This window comes from Setaria italica, chromosome V (assembly GCF_000263155.2).
Source record: "Setaria italica strain Yugu1 chromosome V, Setaria_italica_v2.0, whole genome shotgun sequence".
Lineage (NCBI taxonomy): Eukaryota > Viridiplantae > Streptophyta > Magnoliopsida > Poales > Poaceae > Setaria > Setaria italica.
Window position 1 is genome coordinate 6,551,525 of NC_028454.1, and position 21,211 is coordinate 6,572,735.

At 48.3% G+C, this 21,211-nt stretch overlaps 1 protein-coding gene and 3 long non-coding RNA genes across 5 annotated transcripts; 3 read left to right on the forward strand and 1 right to left on the reverse strand.

The window, feature by feature from the left end:
- The first annotated feature begins 7,100 nt into the window (after positions 1-7,100).
- LOC101762318 lies at positions 7,101-7,796 on the forward strand. Its single transcript, XR_215159.2, has 2 exons — positions 7,101-7,329; positions 7,471-7,796. It is a non-coding gene; the product is annotated as an uncharacterized LOC101762318 (long non-coding RNA).
- A 189-nt stretch (positions 7,797-7,985) lies between these two features.
- On the forward strand, positions 7,986-9,547 carry LOC111257251. The gene is made up of 2 exons (XR_002677672.1): positions 7,986-8,295; positions 8,437-9,547. It is a non-coding gene; the product is annotated as an uncharacterized LOC111257251 (long non-coding RNA).
- LOC111257250 lies at positions 9,496-11,803 on the reverse strand. Of its 2 annotated transcripts, XR_002677671.1 has the most exons (4): positions 11,686-11,803; positions 11,274-11,588; positions 10,402-11,076; positions 9,496-9,759 (listed from the first exon to the last, which is right to left on the reverse strand). It is a non-coding gene; the product is annotated as an uncharacterized LOC111257250 (long non-coding RNA). The 2 variants fall into 2 exon arrangements; XR_002677670.1 differs by having other exon boundaries at positions 11,274-11,749.
- A 7,792-nt stretch (positions 11,804-19,595) lies between these two features.
- LOC101763397 lies at positions 19,596-20,413 on the forward strand. The gene is made up of 2 exons (XM_004967933.3): positions 19,596-19,791; positions 19,924-20,413. Exons 1-2 carry the CDS (start codon positions 19,683-19,685, stop codon positions 20,118-20,120), a joined length of 306 nt encoding a protein of 101 aa, XP_004967990.1. The 5' UTR covers positions 19,596-19,682; the 3' UTR covers positions 20,121-20,413.
- Positions 20,414-21,211: the final 798 nt, after the last annotated feature.

The following is a 21,211-nucleotide window of genomic DNA, read 5'->3' on the forward strand; positions in this document are numbered from 1 at the left end:
GCTTAAGCTAGGTTAGTTAAAGAAACTAAAATTGTGGGTTAATTTTTATGGGTAGATTAGTGTTGGCTTGCAACTTTATCACGAAGATAAGTTGTATAGTCTCTGATTTCAAAAAGTTTGCATGTGCATGCATTCTATTGTAGGCATAGAAGCTGCCGAAGTGGATTTCTTGGATATATCTGAAGAACCTCAGGATTTTGAAGAGGTTGTTGAATTGATCCCTTGTGAGGGAAGATCTTCTGAAGATACTAACTTTTTTTATCAAGGCAAGCCCCGGTGCATCTAAGCCTACTTACTTTCAGAAATTATTATTCATGAGTCCATCTATTGGTTATTTCCTTATAAATGCATTAAGTCTAGGAGTTGATTGCAAACCACTCTTGTGCATGACCCTACCTTATTTAGAGGACATCTTTGCCACCTGTTCAACTAATTCGTAACTATCCTATGCTTAGCAATGCTTAGATACCTTTAAGTAACTTTGGTTACTCAACTCTAAGGTTAATTTTGTCATACATGTTCAAGGAAAAATAGCCTGGAACTTTGGGGGGAATGTAGAAAGAAGCTAGAGATGGTAGTTCTGGTAGTTCTGTCTGCTAAGTTTAATCTGGTCAAGGACCGTTCGTTGTTTAACCAGTGATCAAGTGATTTTACCTGTTGCTTACTGTGTATGGGACCAACAAAGCCCGGTAGGTTAGTTGGTTATCTGATCGGGAATATTTCGTCCCCATGCTTGGCGTGCAGTGGAAAGGCAAGAGCGTAGCCTGAAACTCACATAGAGATCAGGCCAGACGTGGGGTCCCATGTGGGGGTGCGTCCCTAGGTTCGGGCAGTCATATTCCCAATCTTTGGGTATGGCTAATCGAAAGGTTGTTATGTGTAACCCGGATAGTTGTGCATGGCTGGTAGTCGGGTATCTCCTACAGGATGTAAAACGGTCCGGATCGTCACAATTCCCGGTTATGAATGCACTTGATCATCGCTTAAGCATTGTAGTGTAATCAAGTTGAATGTAATGTTTTCCTTGGAATTAATATGTTGTATGACTTAGTTCCACCTGGTCGCTCAAAATGTTTTATCCACATAGATTGGTTAGGCAAAAACTAAACTGAATTAAAATGACAAAACTAAGGTTCTACTGTTAGTAAGCTTTTTGCAAAATGTGAGTCAGCCAGTACAACATAAAGCTATCATGCAATTTTTTTTTAAAAAAATCTCTCTTTATTGGTTAGTCGGGTCAGTTTTGCTGAGTACCGTACTCAGGGGATCCTTTGTTGATGTTTTTAGAAGGGACCATTGAAGAATTTCCGAAGAACTAGGGTACTGATGGTACTATACGAGTCTCACGGTACCCTAGAATAAAACTTAGTGTATAATTAATTGCCTTGGATTGCTTTTGGGTTAAAAATTCCTAGTAATGGTCTAACTTACACTGTTAAGTTTATTTCAATCTACAGTTTGTAATAATTCGTATCTCCTATATGTATATAAAAATATAATATTTGTTGATGCTTTGCCTTCGTGGAAGCGATTCTGATTTATGGCTATGAAACACGTTGTGGATGTTTCGAGGCGTTCTACGGACACTCGACGGATTACCGGGCTTACACTATTTTAAGTGCGTTTCAGATAATTGTTGTTCCGAAAGTGATTAGGCGCACTTAGGCTCTGTTTGTTTGAGCTTTAGCTTTCCAAGTTTTTCCAGAAAGCTAGCTTTTGACTTTTGCTCCCTAGAAGAGTGGCTTTCCAAAATCTAATTTTTGGAAAGCTAACACCATTTGGCAACCTCGCTTTCGGAATAATGGGATGGAGTATCTGTTCTGTGGGGTCCACATGTCAAGCTTTTCTTCAACCTTGGATGCTGGCCGGATCTGTTGGCCTTTGCCCTTGCTCGACGGCCGGAAGGCAAGACCGACGGGGAGAGATGGGGAGAGGGAAGGGGCGGGGGCGGCCAGAGGTGAGATCGAAGGGGGAGGGGACACCGGGGAGCTCCATGCACCTACGGCGTTGCAGCGCCGAGCGCCGGAAGGGCCGAGAAGGGGCGGTGGCGGGCGAGATTTGGCGGGGAGGCGGGGTGCTGCGCCGGTGGGGGAGATTTGGAGTGGAGGAGCTCCCCTGCGGCCCCGCCCCCACCCCCGTGCTCCTCTGCGGCGACTAGGATCCACAGCTGGGCTCGTCCCGTCCCTTTCCCCGCGCTCCTCCATGCCAACAGGAAGCGGCCAGGCGGACCAGGAAGGCGCGTCGGCCGGGCGGAGCAGAGGGGCGTCGCCCGCGCGGAGTAGAGGGGTGCGTTGTCTGGGCGGAGGAGGGGAGCGTGCCGGTCATGGCTTGGGCGCCACAAGACAGGAGGAGTGGGAGACTGCACAGATGGAGATGGAGCTGAGGAAAGAAAAATGACCGGTTCACAACATAAACGATGGCAGATGAGTAATTTTCGCGACCTTGATGTAGAAAGCTGTGGAAAGCTCACATTTCACTGCTTCTAGGTTTTTCATGTAATCATAGCTTCTGTGGGCTTTTGGCTTTCGGATAGCTCAGCCCAGAAGCTGGCTGTTTGTTTGACCTTTCGGGTCCTAAGGTGGAAAGCTGATGGAAAGCCCAAACAAACAGGGCCTTAAGCCAGTTTAAGTCGGACGGTTCCGTCACATTAGTACCGGGCCTAACGGCTAGTTTCTAGGGCCACTCCGTGAGTCCCTTTAGTACCGGATGGGGGCACCAACCAGTATTAAAGGGTGCACATTAGTTCCTGCGTTCTGTAAGAGTCTTTAATTTGCTCTAACATTAAAATTCCCGCTCTAGTCATTGTGCGATGTCTTAACTCCTATTCGATTTTGTATCATGCAGGATGAAGATTCAAACTTGTCGGAGGAAAGGATACTATGACGTAGGCTTCATGGACCCCGATGTTGTAAATGAGTCAACTCTAAGAGGTAGACCAAATCAGACCTTGAAAAACATATATAAGTAACTCGACAAGCAATATTACAAGAAGTACATACTTCTACCATACAACTTCAAGTGAGCATGTTTCCCATCTCTTTTTTTTCGAACTAGCAGTTAATCATAAGACTAACTAGCCAAACTAACAAGCTTTGGCTGTACAGGTTCCACTGGATATTCCTTGTTGTTGTGCCTGATGTGAGTGCGGTCTATGGCATGGACTCTTTGAGGAAGCCAAGAGATCAATATAAACATCTCATAGACAATCTGAACAAAGTATGGACTCGATTCCGTCGATATCACGCGGGTGAATTCAATGAGGAACTATTGGAAGCCTAAACTCCCGGTATGTGTTGAATTTTCACATATCATGACATTTTCATGAACACAACAAATATTTCATAACTTCTTTTGACATATATATAGTGTTTGAGACAGGAACCGGGAAATAATTTATGCGGATACTACGTAGGTGAGTTCATCCATATGACTTCGTAGGTCCGAAGTGTATGACCGACCACGAATTTAACGTACATATACAAAATTCTTAACAATAAATTAGTTCTAATTGTGCAGACCCATTAATCTACTATATAATAACCTTTGCCAATGACACAGATGATGTACAAGAAGGAAAGACTCCTCGACACGGAAAAAATTAGAGCAATTCAAGAACAACTCTCTGGATTTTTTCTGGACGAGGTAGTAAATCCAGCGAGGGAGTTTCATAATGATGGATCAAATCTGCATCACCATCAGGACTCGGGTTCAGAATAGTTGATCCGAAATGTTGAACTTGGAAAGATGATGCAATATAATATTATTCATATACGTGCATGCATAATATGTCTATATATATAATAGTATCTCAAATGTAATATTATACATAAATACAACTTTATATATATTAACATATTAGAACTAGTGTACATAAAGGAAACAAATACGAAATACAAATATAGAAAAGAAATAGAAAAAAATTAGTACAGGTTGGAGAGACCAACCGGTACTTATTTGGCTGCGACCACACGCGACGTGGCAGACAAATTAGTACTTGTTGGTCTCCCCAACCGGTACTTAAAGGCCCCCTTTAGTATCGGTTAAAAAACCGATACTAAAGGACCCCCTTTAGTACCGAACTACCAATACCAGTTGCGAAACCGGTACTAAAGGGGTTCTCAATCGGTATTGATGGGGATTTCCCTAGCAGTGGCTGTGGACCCCCAAACAGGGCCTTAAGCTTCTAATACAGATCTTGTTGACCTAGCTAATGAACTACATGCAACGTTTGCACGCTACTACTGCAAAGTCAAGGTTGTTAATGATCATTCTTTTGTTTTTCAACGAGGTAGGAGAACTGCTGATTATATTAAGAAGTAGAAGTAAATCCATATTGAGCAAACAAAACTAACATCATAACTACTCTCACAATAACAACCAACAACAGATAACAGGTTGGACTGGAACCTTAACCCGCGCCACACGACATCTCAAATGACACTCCACATGACCCAAACCACTACCCACCGAAACATCAAGCTGCACCATCAAAATCTAGGAGGTTACATGGATAAGTCAACTTCACCGCAAGCACCGCCGTTCCCGATGATGTCCCACGTCAAACCAGCCACTACCATGTAGTGCTGGCAGCCGCAATCCGCTGCAAGCAGTGTAGCCACAAAGCCTGCTCCACTGTGGTGCCATGCCGCCGCCGTCCTCAAGTCATGCCCACACAATCTTCGATCTCCCAATCATGACCTTACATCACGAGAAGTCAAAAGAAGGGCACACCACACCCTGCTGAAAAGCCACCGCCATGCAGGACCCATCGCCGAAATTCGACTGCAGTACCAAACACACCGAAAGACCAAAGCATCGCACCGGATCCTCGACCATCCAAGGCTAACTCAAACGCGTGGGGGCCTCGCCACTTCCACCGCCGCACACCACTCCTTGGACAACTCACCTTAAAGCGAACGGGGGTCTTGCCTCTTCCATCATTGGACTTCGCGTCCAAGATCCGCACTATCTTCGCCACCAGGGTGGCTTGGTGCCACCGAGCCACTCCATTGACTTCACCTTCGCCTTGCTGCCACCAGAATCCTAACTATACCACATGAGCGGATCCAAAGTTTCAATGACCTAACACCTTGACGAAACCTATTAGACGTGGATCAGAGAACGTGTTATGGAACACAAAAACGACGCCTCCAATGCCTCCAAGAAGGGGAACAGCGTCCGAGGGCATCGCCGTCGTCGTAGCCGGTATAACTAGCTAATCTTTTGCCGATGTTTCTGCAAAACCCACCCACCCACCCCACACCGGCGACCACCGATGCAAAGTCCTATCAGAATCGTCGGGCAACCTCCTACATCATTCCTCTGCGCGTGACCACCACTCGTCATGCTTCGCACACGGCGCACGCGGCCACCACGCACATAGCTTCCATGCCACCACGCGCGGCCACTCCTCGCGAACACATCCACTGCACCATGCCTCCTCGCGCTAGCTACCCTCTCTCGCAGATACGGTTCCTCCACCGCAAAATCTCCCTGCGATGTGGCTACACCACTGTCTTCACCGCACGTCGTGCCATGGCTGCGCACTACCGCAGCCACCTTCCTGACGACCCCTGCCGCTGCCATGCCTCTCGCGGCGCGCGGCGCCGCAGGCCTGCGGCCGCCTATGACTGGCCGTGGACCGCGGACGGCTAGCTCCGCTCGCAGCGATGTCGGGATAGCCCAGTTGGAGCCGGAACCGCCACCCCATCACCGGTCGGACACCCGCGGCTCCAACCGCTCTCGCCACTGCCAGACCCACAGCCTCAGCCTGTGCCCTCCGCCATCGTCCCCCACAGCCCCATGTAGCTGCCTGCATCCCCGCATCGTGCGTTGGTGAGGAGCTGCAGTGGCCATCGCGCAGAGGCCCGCAAACCGCGGCCTGCAGGTCCGCGAGGTGTCGCCTTAGCCGGCCAGGCCCCCGCGCCACCCACACCCCAGGGCCACGTGACAACACCCGAAGGCTGTGAGGATCGCCGCCGGGCCGCAAGGCGCGGTCACCACGTGCAGGACCTAATGGCGCCGGTGAGCCTGGCTCTTGGGAATCTGTTTTTGCTGGGCCTGGCTGGCGGGGCGCGCGTATGCGCGTGAGAGCGCGCATGCACGTGGCATGAAGGAAGCAGGCCAACCAATCGTCATCTCTCTATAGCTTGGCCAGATGAAACCTATTAACCAATCACGCTCGCATGCATGCGTCGGGCCTTGCCAACCGTGGCCTGGCTCTCTTCGTGCGAGCCAGTTCGGCAGGGGAACGAACCAAACGCCCCCTAAGCCTCCGCTGAGAACCGTGGCCAGGCCACCGAAGAGGATGCCCGAGGCTGGAGGGGTATGGCTCCCAATGACCATCACGTCGACTTTTGCGTGCTGCCGGGCGAGCAGATGCCCGGGCGTCCCCCCGCCCGGGCCTCGGCCGACCAGCACGAACAGCCGCTCGGAGGAGCAGATCCGGCAGCGTAGGTCACGGATCCGACCATCACGGGAGTGGATCCGGCCGTGAACTCGCCAGCACCGGCTGCAGGGGAGGTCCTCGTTAGCTACCACCATGGATGAGCAGAGGAGAGGTGAGAGAGAAAAAATGGAGTGTGGGAGCCCTGCTACCGCCTTCCTTGCGGCCGCATGGGCTTCCGGCGGCGCGCGTGGTCCGTCCGAGCCGCTCCGAGGAGGGACGTGGGGGAGAGTCCTCGTCAAGCTGTCGATGATCATTCATGCAACATTGGCACGCCGATCACACGCAGCTACTGAACTACTACTGATCCCGTCTGGACCCAAGCGTACACGTGCCAGTCTTCCGCCGGGATCGTCACGGGAAGACCATTTTTATTTGTCGCGCTTTTTTCTATTTTAAAGGAGTCACCATTTGAATTCTCAGGAAGCTAATAACAGCTGGACAGCTGGTGGATGGAGTAGTTGAACTTGGACAGGTACGTGTACGCCGTTGCCGTTTTGACTGTTGCTTCGTACCGTAGCAGAGCGTCACCATCAATGTAATCGTACCGCACTACTGCCCCTTTATTTTTGCCATGGTCAAGAAACTGAATTGCTAGGAACGTGCATCATGTGATTGGTGATGGGATCCTAATCTTATCTTATGGCTAGCTAGTATTAGTGTTACAAAAGGCCATTAGAACGGATCGAGAAGATGAAGGCAAGCTGAACAGGAGGACAAACCATCTACCAGTACTTGGATTCTTGCACCGAAATCAACACAGTACTACCTTATGAAGAAGCTGGCTTCTCTCCCTTCCCTGCCGGTGATGACGGCGATCATCCTGGCCGTCGCCATCTCCTGCTCCGTCGTCGTCCACTGCTCGGAGGCCCGAGCCCAAGCAGGTACGCGCGTCTCATTGATTAGACTAGTCGTTCTATTGATCACTCTAGGCCGGGGCAGTGGAACTAATTAAATTGCTGCTGCTGATGATGCAACGTAAATTGCTGCTGATGATGATGCAACGTGTATGCATGATGATACAGATGCGGCCGTGCCTCACCCGGACGGAGACCATCAGGGGCAGGTGCCGCCGGCGCCGCAGGGCAAGACGCCGATACAGCCGCAGCCGCCGTGCTGCGAACGGCCAGGCGTGTAACATCCGAGATCAAGACGGAGCCTGCGACATCACGATTATCATCTGGACATCCGGTGACCTCTTCCTCTGGTCCTACTGCTAAGAACTGGCCAGTGGCCACACCACAAGGCTGCGGACGTGGAGTGAAAAGATAGATCATGTACTAGGCTATAGCTGATTGGTACCTCTCCTTTGTCTTTTTTTTTTGAAATAATGGTACCTCCCCTTTGTCTCTCTTCACAAATCCTTGTATGCACCTCTTGGCATATTCTCAATACATGCATGTTCAGGTCTTCCTAATGCCTAGCGTAGTTTAACCAAGAGGATATGCATGTGCTGCATGCCGATGCACTACAGGGTCTGAGTCTGCCAGACTGACCCTTGCTTCGTACGGTGGCGGAGACCGTCGAGATCAATCTACTGTACTCCTCCATTGGTCGTTCGTGGCATGATGGAGGTTGAATTGCTAGGAAACTGCATTGGATTCTAGTCCTATAATACTCCTATAAATTTAAAGGCCATTCGGGCAGAGAAATGATAAAGGCTGGGAGGCTAGTGTGCTTACCAGGTGGCATCACCATTAGACAGTATACTGCCATGAAGAAGTTCGCTTCTTGCCTCTCTTCCCTGCAGGCGATGTACGCGTCGATGACGATCATCCTGGCCATCACGATCTCTTGCTCCGTCGTCGTGCACTGCTCCAAGGTCCAAGGCTCCGACGGGCCCATTCATGGTACGCCACTCACTGATTAGTGGACACATAAAGAACCATGCTTACCCATAGAAAAACCTTGGTGCTCTTCTACTGATCACTCCGGGGTTTGCCGGTGAAATTCAAGCTGTTAATGATAACGATGGAACACATGGATTGCAGATGCGGCTGTAGCTCATCTGGACGGAGATCATCGGGGTTCGGTGCCGCCCCCGCCGCACAGCGGCCCTACTACGCACACGCACTTCACCATGCCGCCGCCGCCGCAGCAACGCCGCCTTTTGCACCTCACCGGAAGATGGACCGGAGCTTGAAGTAACGTCGACGGTGTCAGTGTTGTGAGGCCTCCTCCAACGGGAGCACGTCAGCTAGCTCAGAGCTAGCTGACGTTGGATTCCTGCTGTCGTGGATGTGAGAGAGAGTCTGAAAAACTCCACGCTAGCGTGGGAAGAAGAGATAAGCTCATTCGCCCGTCCCAAGGCACAGCTGGGCCTACCGCTCCTTCTCGCTCCCTTCCCCCTCTGCTCTCTCCCTCTCTCTCCCTTCGCCAATCGCCAGACTGACAAAGGACGAGTGGACGACGGCAGCGCGAGGCGCGCACGACACGGCGGCGGCTGTGCGCCGGTGTGACCCCCACTGCGGGAGCCGGCAGGTGGCCGGCACGCCGGCGAGCGTGAGCGGGGCCCGGCGCTGCTGGGAGGCGGCGCGCAGGCCCATCCCGACGGGACCACGTCAAGCGTCCGGCCAGCAGCGACTGGACGGCGGCGCGCGGGCCTGCGCGGGGGCAGGCCCGGGCACTGCGGCCGGCCGGTGGTGGCGCGCAGGCCGGCGCGGGCAAGGCCGAGGCACCGCGGCCGGCCGGTGACGGCGTGCAGGCCCCGCGCGGGCGAGCCGGCGAGGCCAAGTCGGCGCGCACGGGCGGCGGACGGCGACCGACCGGCGAAGCTGCTGCGCGGCGGCGCACATGCCCGCACGGGCAAGGGAACGGTGATGCCACGGCTCGTCGGAGCCGCCGAGAAGGAGACGACGGTGACGGAGAAGGACCAATAAAAATATGACTTTTCTAGATGGGACCCACATTTTGATACGTGTGCTATAAGTTAAAATCATTTGGGAAGTCGACCACGTAGGCCTTTGAGCTATCTGGTTGACTCAGCCGCCTGAGTTGTGACCCCTTTTATCACGTTGTGTTGTGCGTGTACGGTCAATGGCAGGTCGAGATCGACAATGTTCTTCGCAGCATCACCTTCATTATCATAGTTTTAGTTGTACATATAAGAACTTGGAATTTGGACTACGATGATCACTCGTTCATACTACAAGTTACAGAACAAAGTCTATTGCATTTCCTTATCAGACTCTGAAGAAACCATGGTTGCAACCGGTTCAAGCAAAGAGCTTCATCCTGGCCTTGAATTGCCAATTGTCATCAAACTCACACCTCATGCCTTGCTTCAGTGCAGTTCGTCCATACCAGTGAGCTTGCTACAAAGCATGAAAAGAAACAGAATAAGGTACTGCAGTACACAAAAATGATTCTGGCAGCAAGTACGCTACACACATAGATTAAAAACTGGTTCTGGCAACAAATGTTCTACACACATTGACAAAAGAAATGATTCTGGGAGTATGTGTTCTACACACATTGACTTAAACTGGTTCTAGGCTGCTTCATGAAGCCATTGAACTGCATACCAATCATGATGTGGCTGTTAATTTAGCAAGTTTGATTTATCCTGGAGGATCAGATGTTTCCAGCACCTACCTTTCATTCTTTAATATAATTGTGGCACAGAGAAGCAGCTTATTAAGCCAAATACTATGCTTCAGACGAATGACCAGCTTATGTTCCTCTGTGAGTTTTGAAGATTTCAGAGAACTAACACGCGCACAGCTAGCTTTCTTTTTGTGATGATGCACACGCACGAAACATCGCAAGCAAGCTGCAAGACTGATCAATAGAACTACATCCTAATCGACACCTCTACCCAGGGAATGTACATCCTATCACGACCCGCAGATCCACACCTCATCACGATCCGCAGGCCGCGGATCCACATTTCAGAGATCTACTACGAGCAGGGAAAGCGTACGAGACAGATCAGAGGGGATCGAGAACTCGCATACATTGAGAGCAGCGTTGTTGGAGACGGCTTCTTGGATGCGCCGACGAGCAAGCGGACGGCGGCGCTCCCGCAGCAACAGGCCCTCGAGATGTGGTGCGCGGGCGCTTGTTCCCCTCATGCAGGCCTCGCAGGTATCCTGCGGGAGGTCGCAGGCTTCCTCAGGCCGATCCCGCTTGGGCCCACGTCCGAAATGCGGTCACCGGCAGAGACGTGCTCACACATTTTCGCAGGGGCGGGCCTAGCAGGCTGGCAGGCGCACCTGCGCGTGCTTGCATCGGCTGTTCGCTTCAGCTGGCTGCAGGTGCCCAGCACTGTAGCTACTGCTAATTAGGACACTGGCTGTGGGCTAGCTGCTGCAGCCAGCTGTGCCGAACACGTTGAGACTTAGATCTAACCTGGATAAAAATTAGCCATGGTCAGGATTAGCCTGCATAGTGGAAGAAGTTAGCTTCGTGTTAGCCAGGTCTTTGAAGCATGTGTTTGGTAGTCGTATGGCTTGTATTGTGTATAGATACCCCTTCTTGACTATGGTGAGTTTACCTTCCCTTAGACCAACAATAGGTCAATAGCAAATCCATAACACGAACCGAATTACCGAAGGCAAATTGAAGCTGGAAATTGCAGAGCACATGAGACTCGACTCAACTGGATAATATTCCATCGACTTGATCTGCTCCTGAAATAACAGAAACAAACAAGCAATTGAACCAATGACTCTAATCTTTCCATTTATGCGGTTTGACCCAAATCAGCTAGCCCAAATTTCCCATGTATGATTCATTCACTCCCTTCTCCAACCCAATTGCAGAGCACAGCTCCAGATTCCCCCAAAATAATTCCAGAGCACAACCACCGTTCAGCAAGAACAAGTACCTGGTGGCCTACAAGCAACAAGGAAACAAAACATGCGTGCTCTGCCCATCCAGGTGCTCCCACCGTCATGGCGTTGGCTGCTCCTGCTGCTTCCCCTGATGCACACAGCGAACATTGAGTCCCCATAGATCCAGACTTAAAGTTGTGCCCCAAATTTACCATCTAAAATGAAACTCCAGTAAGGGAGCAGGAACCGCGATGTTGAGCATCCACGGTACGCTGTGCTCAACTCAGTGGACGCGTGCGGGGAGGCCGGCCATCCTCCTGTTGCTGTGGGAGGTGGAGCGTCGAGTTTAGCGGCGAGAAGCGGAGCCGCTTGTGACGGCGAGCCGAAGGATGAAGAGGCGACCAATTTAGTTAGTCGTACACACAGGGGCAAGCAAGCTAAGCTAAGCTAGCAGTGCAGTGTTACCGGAACCATGGATTTCGATGCGCTGCTCGAGTTGTGATTACGAATCGAAACGAGATGATATTTGAGATGGCAGGAACCGAAATGAAGGTGGTGCGCTGAGTTTTTATTTTTAGAGGCGCGCCGAGTTTAAGTAAGTAAAAGGTGTTGTTTGGTTGCACAGGATTTATTCTTGACCGGGAATGATTCCAAGCCGTTCCAAGCCATTCCATACTATTCCCGGAGGATGGACGTTCGGTTAAGCCCACCATAATTTGAAACATGGTCCATCCTGATCTTTTCACCCAATTCAGACCTGGAATCAATCCATGAGACGAGAGGTGTGAAATCAATCCTGATCTCTTATTGTACGTATCATGAGTTTATTTTGTTGCAATTAGTTTCAGCTCTTGGATTGAATTCATGCCCTACCAAGCAAGATTTTTGGTGAAAAGTAAATTCAACCCTTAGAGGATGAAACAGGGTTTGATCCATGCTGGGAATCATTCCCGATCCGGAATGAATCCTATGCAACCGAGCAAGACCTAAGCAGGTAGTGCTCGGTGCCTCGGTAGCATCTGGTTCCGTAGCGATGGAGATCCGAGACCGAGATGCATTCCCATGCTTGGCAATCAATGCACAGAAACTAAGCCAAGTCTGTTAACCGTTTTTTTCCTGATGTTAGATTGTAATAGAGTTACATAAATAGGAAGACGGGTGGTTCCAACCTCCAAGTACTAGCTCTCAGTTTCTCACTCAGCCTATTTAAGGTCAAGATCTTTTTGATCCCACCAAATAAACTTTAGCCTGTTAAACTTTAAGGTCAAGAACCTACCTTAGCTAAGGTCTATTTTGGATCCGCACAACTAAATTTTAGTACCAAAGATCAGCTAACTAAATTTTAGCTGGTGATATTTAGATCCATCAGTTAAATGATTGTAGAAAAGATATTTGTCTATCCTACTCCTCTTTCCCACCTCTCATCAATCTTCTCTCCTTTGGTGTGTTTTCCGAGAAAGGTGGATGGGCAATTCAATCTTTTACCAGTTTAGCTGAGTTTGGCTAAGTTCAACTAGCTAAAAGATTTTAGTTGCAGCTAAAGTTTAGCTAGGTTCTGTTTGAATCATCCATAGCAACTAAATTTATCCAGCTAAAATTTAGCAGGTCGATCCAAATAGGATCTAAAATTTTAGCTAGTGTCTTATCCACCACCAAACTAAAGTTTAGTTTTAGATCCCATCTAGCTAGCTAGAAGTGTTTGAATCCACCAACTAAATTATTGTTGAAGAGATATTTATCTATCCTACCCCTCACTCCCCCCTTTCATCAACCTTCTTGATTTCCCCAAGAAAGGTGGAGGGACAATTCGAGCTTATACCAATTTAGCTGAGTTTAGCTGGATTCAATCAACTAAAAGAATCTTTAGACAGCTAAAGTTTAGCTAGATCATGGCTCTATTTGGATCCACCCAACTAAAGTTTAGCTACCTAAAATTTAGGAGCTTTCTTTTAGTTACCTAAAGTTTAGCCAGCTAAAGTTAGTTAGGAGTGTTTGGATCCTCTAACTAAATGGTAGTTGAAAAGATATTTGTCTATTCTATCCTTCACTCTTACTTTTAATATTTTTTTCCTGAGGAAGGTGGATGGACAGTTTGATCTTTTATCACTTTAACTGGGTTCAATCAGCTAAAGGAATCTTTAGCCAAGTAAAATTTAGTTAGATCCTGTTTGGATCTATACCAGCTAAAATTTAGCTAGTGGATTCAAACATGGATGACACGGATACATGGATTCATAGTAGCTTTATTTAACTAGCTAGTGGATCCGAACAGGATTTTAGCCGTTGTTTCGGAGCAGCTAGATTTTAGCCGGTGGATCAAGACTTAAGTCACGGTACGGAGTACAGCCGGTGGACACAGTAGCTGCACGGTGGGTTGGCGGCACAGTAGCTAAAGTTATTCTTAGATTAGAATGGAAGAAGAGTCAAATTATCTTAAGTTTGACCAAATTTATATGATAATATAATAATATTTATGATGTTATCTAAATATCATTAGATTCTTCATCAATTATATTTTCATAGTATACCTATCTAATGTCATAAATCTTTATAATTTTCTCTCTAATTTGGTCAAACTTGAGATGTTTTAACTTTTCAAGTTTTTTGGAATGACTTATAATTTGGGATGGAGGGAGAAGTAGCTACACCTACACTACGCGCTTGGCTGCATGCCGGGTTCGCAACCGCAGGCTTTGCCCGGATTTTCCCTTGTTCACACGTTGCTTTGTACGGTAGTGAAGAAGACCGTTGACCCATTGCACTGCACCTTCGGTGGTCGTTGTTCATGGTCCCATTAGAATTATGGATTGCTAGCTACTGCTAACGAAACTTTTTTGTTTTGTACGGTAGTGAAGAAGACCGTTAATCCATGGCACTGTACCTCCAGTCCCTCAGTACTCAATGATAAAGTACTATAAAAGACGGTTAAGATGGATCAGTCCCTCACTACTCAATCCTGCAGGTACTGGCTCACATACACTACCATTATGAAGAACAAGTTCTCTTCTTGCCCTTCTTCCCTGCCAGCGCTGCTCGTGGTAGCGATCATGCTGGTGGCCATCGCCATCTCTGGCTCCGTGGTCCACTGCTCCGAGGTCGTCCAAGCAGCCCACGGTACGCACAACGACTAACTCATTAGTTAGAAGAACGGTTAAGAACCTTCTTACTAGCTGCTCGATCTTCTACTGATGACCAATCTAGGTTTTAGCAGTGAAATTAAGTTGTTGACGATAGGAAGATGGATTTGTATTGAACATATGTATATGCGTGCAGATGCAACCGTAGCTCATCCGGAAGGAGGCCGCTGGGGCATGGCGCCGCCGGCGCCGCAGGGCGGCCCCGTGCACGCGTACGATGTCCCGCCGCCGCCAGAGCCACGGCTGCGCCGCCTTCTGCACCACCGCACCGGGAGATCGGCCGGAGCTGGTAGTGACGTCTAACGTCTACCATTGATGTAGTATGGTCGATGATGGAGCACTTCTGCCCTGGTATGGTATCCAAGAAACGATTCTTGCTCAGAGCATCACCTTGTAATGAAAGTCGAGTATGGTATTGGTAGGGTGTATTTCTGCCTTTGGAGGCTGAGACGCAGCTTTATTATATTCAAGGAATAATTCTTGTTTAGCATCACCTGCTGGTGATTATTATCATTCTGTCTAGAGCTCCTCGGCGAAATGATTTATGGTTCAGCATCCGCTTAACTGCGTGTTGTTCGGTCTCGCGTGGCAGTGTCTTCGGTCTCTGACTGAACAAACCGGTTTTTTTTTTCATGAACATGAGTAGGCTAAAGTACATTACATGCCAAGAAGGTAAGAAAAAGAGCCCATTTTGATGTGAAGACTACTCGGCCCACGGATCACACACACAGTAAACATCGGATCAGAGACGGGCCAGTTTTTCTCAATCGGGCCTAGAATCACTCAGGCAGTCCGGCTCGTGTACTGAGAAAGCATAAAGCTGCCTGGTCCAGGCAGCCAAGTCAGACGTTGGATTTTGGTGGACTGAGGTTGGATGGTACTGCCTGGCCGGGCAAGCTGCTGGTAGGCAGCAACCAACATGCCCAGAAACAAGAAAAATGTAGGCACCTGCATGCGATTCAAAGCGTTCTAAACAAGAGCAGCTTTCCTCCGCACGTTTTATCCGGCCATTTGGCATTTGGCACCGTAGCGATCGAGATCCATTCTTTCTTTGGTGACCGATGCTTCAAAGAATCAAAGTAGCTCTCAGCCTATCGGTCGATCCGCATATGGAGGAGAAGACGACAGGGCCATCCAGACTCACGAGTCAAAACTTGGGACCTGGGAGTGGACCTTGCCGCCGATGGACAAGGACAAGAGACGGTGGCTGCACGGCAGCATGACGATGACGGGGCAGCCGCAGCCTTTGACCGGGTCTAATATTGCCGTGCTCACACGTCGTTTCGTACGGTATCTTGCGAAGACCATCAAGGTCACGGCGTGCTTGCTTCCTGGCCGTGGTTCGCCACGCCACGGCCTGTGGCGTTGATCTAGACCGCTACAGCCTTTTTGGCGTGGTCGGGGACCAAACAGACCCCACAATCCATTGTGTTGCATGCACTGAACCTCCAGTGGTCGTTCATATTCCATTGACGTTGTTGACTTCATCGGATTCTAGTCAGTATAAAAGGCGGTTAAGATGGAGAAGATGAAGGGAGGCTAAGCATCCTCCAGGACCCCCACCACTTAATCCTGACACTGGTTCATTATACTGCCATGAAGAAGAAGAAGCTCTCCTTTCGCCGCTCCTCCCTGCCGGCAATGTACGCGCTGGCGGTAGCGATCATACTAGCCATCACCATCGTCTCTTGCTCCGAGGTTCAAGCAGCCCATGGTACGCACGGCTAACTGAATAATTAGCAAACCTTGCAGTTCTTCCAACGATCTACTACCACTCTCTATGCTTATTTAGAAGTGAGATCAAAGTTATTGTAGATGATATTTGACGGTGGCACCTATTGCCTATGCGTGCAGATACAGCTACTGTACTTCATCCGGACGGATCCCGTAGTGGCCGGGGGCCGGCGGCGCCGTTTGGCAACCCCGCGCGCGGGTGCGATGTCCCGCCGCCACCACAGCAGCGCCGCCGCTTGCACCACCACGCCGGACGATCGGCTGGAGCTGGTAGCGACGACGTCTAAAGTAGTCATAAGTGATGCGTGCGATATCACGCTGTGTAAATTGTTTCCTGCACTCGTGCATGTATGACCGAGTATTTCTACTTGGTATATAACTAAGAAATAATTCTTGTTCAGCATCACCTATTAAGTCGATGAGATAAACATCTATCCTATGGCGGCGAGCTAGTTTTACTGAGCAGCCTTCCCATATTCATTATGTCTTTCTTTGAAATTCCAAAAGTATCCTTACAAGATTGGATTTTTATAGGTTCAGATTTTTTTAAGGCAACAAAACATAAATACCACCTTGCAAAGTGGGACATTATGTGTTGTCCTAAAGATCAAGAGGGTCTAGGAATAATAGACCTCTGGATTAAAAACGAATACCTTCTTAATAAATGGATTTTTAGACTTCTTAATGAGGAAGGTACCTGGCAGACCTTACTCAAAAAAGTATCTGAGTGCAAAATATTTTACTCAGGTTCATATTAAACCTGGTGATTCACATTTTTGAAAGGTCTATTAAAAGTTGGGGAAGAGTTTCTAGAGTGTGGGATATTTAAGACAAAAGATGGTTCACAAATCAGATTTTGGGAGGACATTTGGATGGGCTCGAAACCTCTTAGAGAGCAGTTTCCTAGCCTTTTTAATATAGTTAATTATCCTCATGGTACAGTGGTAAATGTTATGAACCAAAATTCACTGAATATTTCTTTTCGAAGAGCTCTAACAAGGGATACATTAACTTCTTGGCACAACCTAGTAGCCAAAATAGCCTTACAACAACTTTCACAAGGGAGGGATAGTTTTACCTAGGACTTATATTGATATGAGCGTTTTACAGATCAGTCAATGTATCAGTATTTGATGAATCAGGGTACCCTTCACCAATAAATTTATTTGGAATTTAAGAATTCCTCTAAAAATAAAGATTTTCTTTTGGCATTTCCCATTAGCCTGGCCGCACGCCGGCCTGCCCCTGCGTTGTGTGCTCAGTGCGCTGCCGCCGCCTGCAGGCCGTGCCGTCGCCCCTTCGTCTTGGTCGGGCCGCCAGAGCTCCGCAGCAGGCCGGCCGGCGAGCGCTGCCGGTAGTGCACAACAGGAGGTTGAAGAAAGGCTTCTTTACAGATTAGCCCTCGAAGAAAAAGGAAATTTCGACGGAAAGTTTGTGTCTTGTGGTTTTGCAAAAAGGACCCTGGAAAGGCTAGATTCTCAAGTTCCAGGCCTACCCGAGATCTTTTGCAAATATAACCCTATAAATTCTATTATTTGCAAGCACTTTTACGTGTGTCTTGCAAATCTTTCTTGCTAGCCCCTGCCGTCTATGGTTAATTGCGTCTGGATCCCTACCACCTTGTTTATCTCATAACTTCTTCGTTCTAGCTCCGTTTTGAGTGATTCTTTCGCTCACACGTTCATCTTAATGAGTAGATTAGTTTGGTACTGCTTTTAAGTACTATTTTGATGATTGGTGTACTGTTTTTAATTAAATATATTTGTTTGCTTGTATGTGCTCGTGTGACGCGTATAGAAGAAGTGCAGTTCGAGGAATCCAAAGAAGAGGAAGACTGAAGACTCTGAGCAGCAGCAGGGCTTTGAGGAAGGCAAGTATCCTTGATCATTCCCATTTATACCTAAATGACATGCATTGATTCACAACATTTATTTATCGCTTGCGTTAATATGATGGGTTCCTATTAAGGACAATGTCTAGTTTCTTTTGATCATACCTTGCAGCCGGGTTGTTTAAATAATCATGAGGGTAGATGATGCTTAGTTTGCTCAACTGGGTTGGTAAATAAACAACATGGTGAATTTATTTATTTACTCTGTGTTCCTTTATGTTGATTTAATTACAAGACCATATATTCTAATCGGAACATGGAGCGACCACCTAGGAAAACAGTACAACCACAAGGACTACATGGCTCTGGTCTTGGCTAACTAATTAGAGGACTCTAGTGTTGGACTGGTGTTAAGGGGGGGCATGACTCGCGGAACCTCGTGCACTGGAACACACTAGGGAAGTCTTTGTAAAGGCCTCGTAGCGTCCCTATGCAATCACACCTTGGAAGTGTGGTATTGTGCCTACTTTTGCACAGCATGGTTGGGTCCAAAGTTCACCTGAACTTTTACGCAACTTGTGGGTAAAGATGCACAACCTCTGCAGAGTGTAAAACTGTTATAACAGCCGTGCTTACGGTCAAGAGCGGCCTGAACCCTCACATGATTAATTTACTTGAAGATGATACTACTGTGTTATATGTTATGTTCATGCTTATAGTATATCATTGCTCTATATTAATTGTGGGATGGTATAAACTTACATTTGCTAGCTAGTAATTAGATGATGAATAAAATTTGACCAACTAAAAGTGCTAATCGCAGTTAACCTTATCAGCCTTCCACCTTATAAAGCCTTGCATGTCATATATATTTCTCTCTTGCTGAGTACGACATGTGCTCACGCTTGTGTTTTATATATTGCATCTACAACATTCGGATTGCTGCTCAGACCCGGAGAATTTTGAAGATTACTGAAGTTTTTGGAAGAGTTCTAGGCGAGTCCACCAGTCAACTGCCTGTGGAGTTTTTGGAGATCCGCTGCCTATATTAGAGATTTCTATCTCAATTCTGGTTACATAATTTATGTAATTCTCTCTTTACGCTATAACACTGTATTTGATATTTACTGAAGTCATTGTATGTGTGAAACTTGATCCTGGCACACATATGATAGTTATCTGATTTTGCCTTTAAAACTGGGTGTGACAAATAGTAAGATACGACTGATTATTGAAGAAAGTTTATTTCCGAATTTTTGGACTGTCCACAAGACCAATGACCGTGGTGCTGCTCCCATGGACTGGACTGCTTCTTTGGTGATGGATAGTTCAGATCAGCGGCTCTTAAAGCAGATCGAGTTCGAGTACTGCGCTGGCCTCGTTTGGATTGTACGGAAAGAGGGCGACACCAGTGGCAGACGACGAGTGACGCGTAGTCAAAACTTGTGGGTAGTCGGCTGGACCTCGGATTGCATTTACTATGGACGCGTAGATGTGTGCATGGACTGGACTTGCTTTGTATGGTAGCGATGACCATCAAGATCAATGCACTGTACCGCTCGCCCTCTTGCATGGTCCGTAAGAGTTGAATTGCTAGGAAACTCCACGGGATGTTTAGTTCTTGTGTATAAAAAGGCGGCTAAGACGAAGAAGACGAACGCAAGGAGGTTATCAATTAGCATCCGATCCAGCCACTACTAGTTAGTCTATATCATCATACCATAGTTGTCCAGGCTCAAAAAAAAAAGGTTAATACTAGCATGAAGAAGTCCTCTTCCCTGCCGGCGGCGACGATGTACGTGCTGGTGGTAACGATCATGCTGGCCATCACCGTCGTCGTCCACTGTACGGACATCCAAGCAGGCCATGGTACACACGGCTAACTGACTATTAGTGGACGGATAAAGAATCTTGCTGTTGTGTTATACTGATCGTCATAGGTTTTGGCCTGTGAAGCTAATAAGTTGTTGATGATATGATGACGTTGGAACATCCACGCAGGTGCGGCTACAGCTCATGCGGACGGAGGTCGTCAGGGCTCGCCGCCGCCGGCGCCGCATGGCGGGAACGATCGACGGCCAAAGCCGTCGCCGACGCCACCGACGCCGTGCCGCAATCGCATACGCCCCGGGGCTTCCCCGCCGTGCACCGCGCCGCCTCCACCAGCACCATACCGGAAGAACGGCCGGAGCGGGTAACGTTAATGATGAGTGGCACCACGCGTGACCACCTTGTCACGTACTCACATCGTACGGTCGATGATGGAGTACCTCTGCATGCGATCTGCCTGGATAGCAATAAGCGACGACACCCCCTCTATCTAAACCCCTTAGCTTCTCTGCCTTATTACATGTACAATAGGTTACTTAGAAGTGGTGTTTAAATAAGAAAATATGTTTTTTCTATCACGTAATATGCACTAGGTGCTTATAAGGTGGATAAGATTAAGTTTCCACTGGTGGTTAATTATAAATTTACGCTAACTTTTTAAGTGGCTTTATGTGTTTGACATATACTTAGTTAAAATTTTGGTCTGACAAGCTGCATCGAAATTACCTACATCTCTCATTGTTAAAAAATTCCAAAATACCAATATATGATTCTAAATTATCTATTTTATTTGTCATTACTAATATAGGAACTAATTAAGATATACACGCATACAGGCCATGTGCTAGCTTCCCATTATGCTAGCTTGGCAAACAGATGTGATTGGTGCAGAACACTGATATCATTGAGAGACCTGGCAAACTAAAGAAAGCACGCTAAATCCAAAGGTCTTGTGAAGCAACAGCTTCAAGAATGATTGTGGACTCCTACACATGACCCGTATACTGTATACATACCCACACAGGCGGCGGGCCCAGGCAGGCCTGGGAAGCCGCGGCTAGGACGGGAAACGCAGCGGCGCGGGCGGCCTGGCCGGTGGCTCGGCGGAGAGGGGACGCGGCAGTGAGGGTAGGTGGATCGACGCAGAGGGGCAGGGTATCAGCGAGCACCGCCGTGTGAGCAGGCGGACGGGCGCCGGCGGATCTACGCGGTTCGTCTCTCTCCCCTACATAACTTCGGCGACCGGAGAGGCGGGCGAGCCTGGGTAGAGGCGCCAGCACGGAAAACTTCTTGGACGCGTGGGATGAGCATCGGTCGTTGCTGCGGGGCGCCGGATGAGAGATCCTGACGGAACTCTCAGATGTGAGAGTCGAGAGGGGAGAAATGAGAGTCTCTCATCCGTCCGGGTCATATGAGAGCTCGGTTGGAGGCCCTTTTTTCATGTTCGACTCTCCAATCC